We start from the raw sequence: 11189 nt of genomic DNA, 5'->3' as shown, positions 1-11189 counted from the left end.
ACTGAGTGTGTGCATTATACCTACAGCATGGTCATCACCTGTGCTAAGCTGGATGGAGGTTCGTCACTCAGCACTGGGGGAGGCAGAGGCAGGAGTAGCATGAGTTTTGAGGATATCCTAGGCCATACAGCAAACTAATCTAAACCACTTTTGGCAAATGTGCTATCAGGCATCTATGGGTTTAAAAGTTCTATTTGTTTCTTCTGTTTTTCTTTTTGCATTAATGAATTATTTAATTCTCATTTCTCATCAATTAACTAATTAGTTATTTTCACGTAGGGGGGGTCCTGGAACTCACTGTATCTACTAGGCTGGGTTTGCAATGACTCTTTATCCCCAGCTTCCGAAGTGCTAGAATTATAGATGACTTGTTTTTGTTTCTTTTCATTAGTTAAAAATCTCCTCCAGTTCTATTACTTATAAACAGTTCAAAATTAGTGTTTGATTTGAGCAAAAAAAGTCAGATTTCTTTGGATGTGTAGAGAAACAACATGTGATCAAGGAGTCATAAGCAGTCAAGCCAGAAACTGTTTCGTGTCTCACTCTGTAACCCCAAATAGCCTCAGACTCAAGTCAATCTTCTGCCCCAGTCTCCCAAGCACTAGGATTATAGGTGCGAACCACTATGCTTAGCCTATGTTTTTGGTTCATGCATGTATGTTTGCTTAGGTTTCTCTCTATGTATACATATATAGTGAGTGTGTGTGCGCATATGTGCGTGCGCATGCATTTACATTTATGTATAGGAGGCCCAAGGCTGACCTCTGGATTCTTTTTCAATATGTCTCCATTTTATTCTTTGAACCCAGAGCTCACCAATACAGCTGGTCTAGTTAGCAAGACTCTGGATGGCAGTGCTGGCATTTCTGGCAGGCCACCAGTGCCCCAGTGGCAGGTAAACGGACTTTGGAATACGAGCTCCTAGTCCTCATGCTTAAGTTCTAAGCACATTTCCCAGGGTGCCATCTCCCAATGGTTTTATTCATGTATCTCACTGGTCCTAAACTTTCACAAAAGCTTAAATATGGAGCCCCCATACAATCTAGCAATTCCACTCCTTGGTACACCACTAAGAAGTGAAAACCTGTATTTACAGAAATACTTGTATATAAAGCTGGCGAGGTGGCTCACTGGGTAAAGGCTTTGTTGTCAAGCATGCGTGAGGTCCTGAGTTCGATCTCTGGGACCCACAAAACAAAATGAAACAAACAAACAAACAAAACCCAACTAAACATTAATTAGCTGGTTACGGTGACACCTTTAATCCCAAGCATTCAGGAGGCAGAAGTAGGTGGATTCTCTGTATGTTCCAGACCAGCCTGCTCTACATAGTGAGTTCCAGGCCAATCAGAGTTACACAGTGAGTTTCTTTCTCAAACAAACAAGGAACAAATCCTAAAACTTAAAGTGTCAGTGTTTATAACAGCTGGAAACCAGAAACAGCCAATTATTCACTGATCAATGACTGCACAGATGAACTGCAGCCTAGCAATACAGTGGAGTGTTCTTTGGAATATGCTACAATGTGGATGAACCTTGGAAACATTGTGTCAGATTAAAGGAGACCAACAGACTGCCTAACTTCATTTTAAAAATGTCTAAAACAGACAGCTCAACCAAGAATAGACTGATGGGTTGGGATCAGAAAGCGACTTCCTTTGGCATGATGAAATGCTGTGGAACTGTCATAGATGCTGAACAAGTCTGTGAACATCTACAGCATTTACAGATGGCACGGTCAATTACACTCTTATGAGAGGGTGCAGTATCTTGCCCGTGGGACCTGATTCAGGGCATTCTCTTCGCCCTGGCCCCACCCACCATCCTGGCCCCTGCTTACCGTGGTCCTTCTTCTCGGACACCTTGGAGAGCTCCATTGCACTGTCGTCTGCTGCTGCTGCAGCTTCAGCATCTTTTGCCTCATCTTTCCCAGAATCACATTCTGTCTTAATTTTTTTTGGACTTCGTGGACTTTTTCTTCTATCTGATTCATCCTTATTATCGTCTGTATTATTTTTGGCTAAAAAGAATTACATGTACGGCAACAGACAGTTGTAATATTAGAACTTTATTTTTATTTTGTTTTTGTTTTTTGAGACAGGTGTGCAGCTCTGGCTGTCCTGGAACTTATTCTGTAGACCAGGCTGGCCTCAAACTCACAGAGATCTACTGGGATTAAAGGTGTGTGCCACCACAGCCCAGCTTATTTTTATTCTTGTGTGTGTGTGTGTGTGTGTGTGTGTGTGTCTTTATGTAAATCTGTGTACAGATACCCTCAGGGGTGAGAAGAAGAAATCAAAATCCCTTAATAGCACGGGGCTATTAAGCTAGGAACCAAACTCTGGTTATCTATAAACTCTCTTAACCTACGGTCTCCTAATCTAAGAACTGAATATATCTAGTTTAGATAAAAACCACCAAGTACTATGCAATAAGTATATTTCATTATTTCTAATTAAAAAAACAAGACCAGCAGGGCAATGATGGCACATACCTTTAATTTCAGCACTTGGGAGGCAGAGGTAGGCGGATCTCTGGGAGTTCGAGGCCAGCCTGGTCTACAAGAGCTAGTTCCGGAGAAACCTTGTCTCAAAAAAAAAAACCAAATAAATAAATAAATAAATAAACAAAACAAACAAAAACCAAACCAAATGAAGTACTACATACGACATAAACAGAAGGGAGACATTTTCTTGAGCTCTATAACTCAGAATACTGGTGCCTGTCATGGCGTCCCTATTCACTTCCCTTCTAGGTTTATGTGTGTCATAGTACTGAAAATGTCAACTAGTATTGATTATAAAGTCTTGGGGTAGGTAGATCCAAAAAAAAAAAAAATTCCTATTTTGAATATAATAATTACATGACTATTTTTAAAAATTACTTTCTCTTGTTTTTCTGTAACTAAAACCTTATAAATAAAGGTAATTTAAAAACCTTTAGTTTACGGGGCTGGAGAGGGCTCTGCTGTCAACAGCACTTGTGGTTTGTGCAGGACCTAGGTTCAGTTCCCAGCACCCACATGGTGGCCAAAAGTCATCTCTTAACTCCAAGTCCAGAGAACTGAATGTCCTCTTTGTGGGTTCTGTGGGCAACAGGCATGAACATGTGCTGCACAGAGATACATGAGGGTAAAACACTCATAAACATAAAATATAAATAATCTTACATAAGAAAACTTTAGAACTTGTAAATTAGTAAATCCCAACAGTATTGCCCACATGCTATTAAAATTTTCATAAGGATACATTTATCTGAAATAAAGCCAGTAAACTATGAACTTCTAAGAAATACTTCTGGTTAGAAGTGGTCCTACAAACAAAAGACAACCAGCAGCAGGGAAACAGTGAAGATCTCCTATTAGCTATAGCTACTGAAACAGTCCACTACTCACCTCCTTCAAAGGGCTTCCTGTAGTTCACATTGGTGTTGCCTGGTAATTTGGGAAGGAACCTATAAACATGTGTTTTACTAATCCAGCTCCAGCCTCCATACCCTGTCACTCTGTATTCCTCTCCTTTTTGTTTCCAAACCTGGTAGAATTGAAAACCCAATGGTTAAAGAAGCATCTGCCAAACACGGGCCAAGAATCAGGCAAACTGAGCCATAGATATGGCAGAGTGGGCAAGGTTACACAGGGCGAAAACAGGAGAACCAACTCCTGCCAATTATCCTGTAACCTCTGTCTGTGCATGCACTCTCACACTCACATAAATAGATAAAAGTATAATAATTAAAGAATCAGGCAAAATTAATTAAATTTGCCAAATAATCAATTTTCAGTTGGAATCTCAAGATTTATGACAGATTGTTAACACTGCTATTAAATTTAACAATGCTTTTACTTTTATTACTAATTTCAACAAATTGGTATCAAATTCTAAGAGAAAAATCAAGCTTACAAAATTACAAGATGTGTTCATACCACCTCATTAATTCAACAGTTACAAAGGAAAGCAGAGTGACTGCAAAGGCGCGCACTGCAGGCCACAGGCCCAGTTACCTGGTGCTTCACTGGAAACGTGTATTTTACCCACGTGGCCTGCTGCATCGTCTCCTCCTCCTCCTGTTTTTTCTCCTTTTTTTTAACTTTCTCCTTTTCTTCCCTTTCAATTGATGTCATCCTATGTAACCTAAGAATACACAGATTAAAAAAAATTAATTTTGAAAAAGGAAAAACATATGAATGTTATACTGAAAATTAGGAAGAAAACCAGAGAGTGCTTAGTTAGAACCCTACACCCCAGACATTCCCAACAGACAAAAATAAGTAGATGTGGCATTCCCTAAGGAGAGATCAGAACAGAAAACTAGCCATAAAGAGGAATAGGCCTTCTAAACACCTCCCCAAAGAAACACTAATGTTTTATTCTTGTATAAGCCAACATTCGAATACCCATGTAGAATCCACTCTAAATAGAACTAACACCACATGAACAACTCAGCCTAGGACTTCTAACCAGCAAACACAAACACCTTTATCCTTGTAGTGTGGGGATTAAAGCGCGGGTCTTCAGTGTGCTAGGCAAGCATTCTACCCATATCACAACACATTTTATTTTATTATTTTTGATTTTTTGAGACAGGGTTTCACTGTGTATCCTTGGCTGTCCTCAAACTAGCTATGTAACCAGGCTGGCCTCGAACTCACAGAGATCCACTTGCCTCTGCCTCCTGAGTGCTGGGACTAAAGTTGATGCCACCACCACCTAGTGGCACAACACAATTTTTAAAAATTAATTAAATTCAGTCTTGGTAGCAAAAGCTTGTCATCTCAGCACATGGGAGTCTGTGGTTATAGCAGGTGGGGATGTCCACTGAGGTGCGGTCTCAAAGGAACAAGCGAGGAAGCAAGCACTCTCCCTCCCCATCTTCTCCCTCTGTCCTGAGGTCTCAACACGCAGCAGCATCAGATACTGCCCGCTAGCGTGACAACTGCTGAGCAGAGTAGAAGGGGACGCCTGTTCCCTGTCTCAGAACCAGGGAGTAAAACAGGGGCTATAGCCACAGCAAGGTACAGCCTCAGGGATAGAACCAGGGCCACCATCATCAGTTTCCACAGCTTCCATGTGTATTCCTGAGGGACTAGCTCCAGTTCAGACAACGACAGCGCAGATCATGCTGCTGACAGGCACCCTTGGGCTCTTGGTTTCTGTCCACAAGCAAACAGATACAAAGGCTTCACTTTGCTTTGGTGTAGTTCATTGTGATGTGTGCTGACCCTGGGTGAAGTTCTATTGCTTGGGCCACCACCACCAAAGTCTTTATGGGGAAAGGCAACAACACAAAGAGTTCAATTGGTTCAATCCTGTCTGTGAGACAGAAAGCCCTGGACACTACTGATGACCTGGTGACTTCAAAGAGCCCCATCAGGATAGGACCATGCAGCTCCCGTTGTCAATCCACACTACTGGGCGGGGGTGGTGGTGGTGAAGAGGGTGGCAATTTTCCTTTCTCCATAGTCACCTGAGAGCCAGACCATAAGAATGAACAGTCAGCTCCACCCCTAATCTCCAGGCAGTGCCCAGGACTCTGTGCTGTGGTATTACTGCAGAGATACCATATAAAACATTGTGTGTCCTTCATGCTGAACATGGGGAGTAGCCCTCCATAGTCCTCCTCAGTGATGGGATGGCAGAGACTACAAGTTCCTGTACTTGAAATGCTGACAAAAAGAAGCAAGCACAGGCACACCTGGGCCTGTCAGTCACAAACCCAACTGCTGCCCCATACATTTGAGCTGAGTATCACACTTACAACCTGGGTGGCAAACAATCCCATCCCACTGATTTCCAACTATGGCAGAAGTCACTGCTCTGTGTTTACTAGCCCTCCACACGTATTTCCTGCACGATGCCTGTTCAGGTCCTGTGTCTCACTTGTACTGGACTGCTAGTCCTTTTCCTTTATAGAAGGTCTGTGTCAATTGAGAACATTTTCCATTTGTGGTGCAGATATTTTCCCTCAATTTGTCATCTCTCTTTTGAGTTTAATTACAATGGTTTTCCATGTAGAATTTTAAATATATGTGTTCAATTCCCTCCTCCATTGCACCTTTGTTTTAAATCTGTTTAAAAAGAAAAGTATCAGAACAATAATATAACTTAATTCATGTTTTGTCTTTCTTCTAATTAGCGCTGTGGGTTTTTTTTATTTGTATTGTATTTGTATTGATATTTTGCCTGCATATATGTCTGCGTGAGACAGTTGTGAGTTGCCATGTGGGTGCTGGGAATTGAACTCAGGTCCTCTGGAAGAGCAGTCAGCGCTCTTACCTGCTAAGCCACCTCTCCAGTCCCTAGTTTTGTTTTTTAACCTTGATCAATTTGAGGCCTCTTCCCTGAAACATGTCCTCTTTGCTCAATGATATGCAGTGTCCACAGCAGAGCTTCCAAGTGTCTTAGGGCTTATTTGAGAAATCCCTGAATGTACCATCCTGCTGATTCTGACCACAAAGTGCTCTGACAGCTTCCAATATTTTGTTATACTTTGAAAGAAGGTTCATGTATGTTATTTAGCTCAGGCTGGCCTCAATCTTAATTCTCCACCCTCTGCTATGTAAAAAACGAAATTAACGATGTGAGTATTATTATATTTATATTTATTATATTTATTTTATTACTTATCTAATGTGTAGATGTGAGAGCCTGAATGAGTTATTTGCACCTCATGTCTGTAGGGACTCAGAGGGGCCAGAAGACCACACCAGATCCCTGGTACTGGAGTTACAGATAGTTGTTAATCACCACCTGAGTGCTAGGAACTAAACTCAGGTCTTCTGGAAGAGCAACCAGTTCTCTGAACCCCCAAATCATCTATCTCTTCGGGGGTTTTGATGTTTGTTTCCTGAGATAGGATCTAAGATATCCCACAATGGCATCAAGTTCTGGGCTAAGACTGCTCTGTATTCCCGGTCCACCTGCCTCCATGTGCCAAGCGCTGAGACTGAAAGCATACACCACATGCCTGGCTTGTTACTTCCCCGTGCTAGGATCTTAAACGTAGGTCCTCGGGCTTGGCAGGAGCCTTGAGCAGAGGTACTCACTGCACCTAGATGTTAACCGAGTATTGTGTTCACTTGTGTGTGGTGTACACAACTGTGTGTGTAGGCCAGAAGGCTGAGCTCTCAAACCTCACCAGACAAGTAGCTTTGTGCAGTTGACACTCACAGCTGACCACATCAGAGAGAGAACAAGGGTCTGTGGATTGCTCACTCACAGTACAACATCTCTGTCACATCACTTCCCCTTAGGCTCAGGGGAAGAAGAGTACGGAAGAAAGATCCTAAGTACCAGAGGCTGGGGAGGACCAGACCCAAACAGTGTCTTCTAGACACAGCAGGACCACAGCAGTGATGACAACTTACATTTCAGCATGGAGACTTTTCTGGTCTTCTCCCCTGAGCCATGATCCCCAAGCCCCACAGGGTCTTACCAATTGGCTTGGACCTTGCTGTGTAGATCAGGATAGCCTCAAATTCACAGAACTCTGTCTACCTCCACCTCACAAGCATAGAGATTGAGGGTGAGTACCATTATGCCCAGCTCAGCTTATCCTTGTTTTTTTTATTATTATTTATTTATTTATTTATTTTTATGGGTAGCCCAGGCTGGCCTCAAACTCATGATCCTCCTGCCTCTGCCTCCTTCAGCAAATCCTACCGGCGTGCGCCACCACAACCGGCTCAGCTTGTCCTTTTAATTCAGTTTTACTAATATTATTTCTAAATAAATCTTAATTATCTTACCAAATTCTACCCCCAAAAATTCAACCACACGTGAATGAAATTTCATAGTGACAGGACAAAACCTGATATCACCAAGAAATTTATTCTTCTTGTTTTGTTTTTATGTTTTTGCTTTTTTTTTTTTTTTTTTGGTATGTGTCGGGGGTAGAGTTCCAAGGCAGGGTTTCTCTGTGTAGCCCTGGCTGTCCTCGAACTCAGAGATCTACCTGCCTTCGCCTCCCAAGTGCTCCATGACATTTGGCTTAAATTGTTTGGTTTGGGGACAGTCTTGTTCTGTACCTCAGACCCTGTGGCCTACACTTCCCCAAGTGCTACCAGTACAGATGTGAGCCACCACACCATTATAAAATAAAACATGCTTAAAGGACTGGAAAATACATTTCCATTGTAAAAAGTTAGGGGGTTACACCACTCAAGTGACCCAGTAGGAGGGCAGACAGACTGACTCTTGGTGCTTTAAAGTGTTAAAAAGTATAACACGTTTGCAACCATGATTCTTGTAGTTTTATCTTTTTGTTTAGACGGGATCCCGCAACTTGAGATTCTCTTACCTTAGCCTCAGTGCTAGAATTAAGGGAATATACAACCACATCTGACATAGCTACACAAACATACACACACGTTTGTTTATTTAGCTTACAATTCTAGGATTAAAATTAAAGTCTTGTGTGTATAGTTTGGTCCTCAGAATAATTTTTACATTTTTTATTCTTATTTTCTAAAGTGTGTTTGCTTCTGCGGACACAGGTGTGCTTGGGAATGTACATGCAGCTGGAGGCCAGAGGTGGACATCTAACACCTTATTAATATATCTATTAACCACAGGGCCTCTCAATGAACCACTGTTTCAGCTAGACTGGCTGGTCAGAGAGCCTTCATGATGTGTCTATTTCCCAAATATCTTATCCCTACTTACAGGTGTGTGTGTGTTGGGAAGTGAACCCGATCCTGTGGAAGGGCAGCAAATGCTCTCATTCTTACTTCTAGTGCTTGCTCAAGTACACAGCTGAGTCTACCTGGTAGCTATATGATCTTTGGTCAGACATTTTAGGATAAATGCGTAAATGTGACTTCTTAGGGTTAGAGATGGCAGCAGTTAATACAAGGCTGCTCTTGGAAAGACTCTGGTTTGGCTTTCAGAACCCACTCAGCTAACAAGAGTCTGTAAATCCAGCTTCAGGGTGTTCTAATACCTTCTTCTGGTCTCTGCAGACACCAGAAATAAACATGATGAACAAACATACATGTAAGCAAGCAGACACCGGATACAGACACACACTCTTTCATCTTGTCAAAAATGCTTTTCACTTGTAATATCTTTTAATATGTATGTTGAACTGGCAAGTTGGCTCAAGGGGCAGAGTCACCTGTCAGGGATACACTTCTCTCCATCTATTCATACCCATGGCATGCACAAGTCCACACACATATATACACATAAAAGATAAAAATTTAATAAAAAAATATATTTGATCTCGTTTCATCTTCATCACGGTCTTGCATCCTGGGAATTAATGGAGACTGGGAAGAGATAGTCTTTACTGTGACCTCTTGGGCTATTCCATAATTATTAATGATCTAGCATTTCAGAAATATCCACTACTCATCAATCCCAAAACTCAGAGTTCACTCACCTTGTGTGTCCTAAAGACTCCCGCCATATTGGCAGCATCACAACAGGTTTAACGGCACACTCCAAAATTGCAAGAGCCAACGCAAACTCTCTGGGTTTGCTACACATCTGAACGGCCTTGATCCAGTTAGCCCTGCATTTCAGAAGAAAGAAAGCATTTCACTCCATTGGTCTTAACTGAAAAACACAATAGTCACAGTCTACCACAACTCAGACGAGAAAGGTTCTATGTGGCAGAAGCACACACACAAGCACACCGAGAGGGCTTAGCTCAGAGCACTGGAGACTTTATACACAGGAGCAACTCCAGGCATCATCCAGGCCCCTCAATTCCTTGACGCACAATATTTTTTAGCTCTGGTCTCCATTTGACTCCTTCTGATACTTAAAGTTATCCAAGGATCAATTTTAGGTAATTAGCATATTTACAGCAATATATGAACTTTAGTTTCCTTTACCTGTGTGAAGCCCAATTGGGATGAAGAAAGGACGAAGGGATGTTGCTTTCCAGCTGCGTTATGGTCAGTCTCAACGTAGATATGGTAAGGACTTTGGACCCGTGGACAGATCCATTCCATTTGAACTCCCCAGCTGGAGAGAGACAGAACTTATGTGCAAGGTGCCTCCTCTTGTCGTGGTCCTCCCTGTGTTGGTGTTTATTCAGAGCAAAGGAATTGGTAGAGTACTGATTGTGGTAGACACGATACTTCCCTTCTTGTCCCAGCTTAAAATAATTGTTGATATTCCCTTTCATGACCACCTCCTTTTTGGTGCTCAACCGTGAAACTTCTCCTTGGGAGTTAACTACCAGCACCTGATGAGGAAAACCAGAATGTCATTATTCATGCCAAAGATGCAGATTTTGTCTGACCAACTGTCTTTCAACAATTGTAATCAATTGTTCCAAACATGAGATATGACTGAGAGTTTAAAAGTAAACTTATGACTAAATTTAAAAGTAAAAAAAAAGGGGGGGGGAGACCTAAAAAAATTGAAAAGAAGCTAAAGTGAGGATGGAGCTAGGCTGGGTGTCTATGCCTGTAGTGCCAACGTTCAGTAGGCCGAGGCGGGAAGACCATGAATTCAAGCCTTAGCTAGGGCTAGCTACATAGCAAGACTGTCTCAGGGCACAGGACAGTTGGTAAAGATACTTGTCACACAAGTCTGGTGACCCATTTTAAGCCACGGATACCACAAAAGCGTGGAACAAGGTAATTAACTTCACAAAGTTGTCTTTTGACACCCCCTCATTAACCTGGAGGCTTGTGTGCACACACCTATTTCTGGTCTATAAAGGGTCACACAGAGAAACCCTGTCTCGAAAAACAAACTAACTAAAGGTGAAAGTTGGTGATTTATAGTTAAATAAGGAAGATATAACTGCAGAAAGAAAGGAGTGATTAGACACCACTGAGCATGTTCATGAATCTCAGACACACACTATCAGTCTATCAAACTCTAGCACATAGTTTATCGAAATAGGAGAGCACTATACACATCCCCCCCCCCCCCCCGCATCCTCTCCACGCAAATGGCCAACAATCCTCTACTCCTGTTCTTTTCATTATGCCAACTTTAGTTGCTCTAGGCCCTGGGGTTTTTAAAATAATGTTTCCACAAAGCTGGGCTCAATCTTTCGGTGGACTATCAAAATCAATACTTGTTGTTTACTTTTCTCCGCTGACGTAGGAGGGGACGTCAGGGGTTTAGACAGGGCCTGAGTTGGCCAGGCTTGCCTCAGACTGGCTGTATTCTTCCCTGCTTCAGCCTCCTCAGTGATTCAGTCCTGTTGGACTCCCCAGGAAACCA

The 11189-nt window shown here is 42.2% G+C and overlaps 1 protein-coding gene across 11 annotated transcripts in view; it reads right to left on the bottom strand.

Annotated features, from left to right (window-relative positions):
* The window catches only part of Bptf (bromodomain PHD finger transcription factor), a 109495-nt gene that overhangs the window by 39734 nt on the left and 58572 nt on the right, over positions 1-11189 (bottom strand). For all 11 annotated transcript variants that reach the window (XM_041635626.1, XM_041635624.1, XM_041635628.1 and 8 more), the window contains 5 exons: positions 9839-10194; positions 9382-9513; positions 4004-4133; positions 3395-3533; positions 1841-2020 (listed from right to left, as the gene is read on the bottom strand). In XM_041635626.1, coding sequence (XP_041491560.1) covers positions 1841-2020; positions 3395-3533; positions 4004-4133; positions 9382-9513; positions 9839-10194 — 937 coding nt within the window. The remainder of the gene's footprint in view (positions 1-1840; positions 2021-3394; positions 3534-4003; positions 4134-9381; positions 9514-9838; positions 10195-11189) is intronic.

The sequence above is a fragment of the Microtus oregoni genome, unplaced genomic scaffold, assembly GCF_018167655.1.
Source record: "Microtus oregoni isolate MIOR12 unplaced genomic scaffold, Mior012 000048F_ref0000485, whole genome shotgun sequence".
Classification (NCBI taxonomy): Eukaryota; Metazoa; Chordata; class Mammalia; order Rodentia; family Cricetidae; genus Microtus; species Microtus oregoni.
The sequence above is the reverse complement of the archived record's forward strand: the minus strand, read 5'-3'. Positions and strand labels throughout refer to the sequence as shown.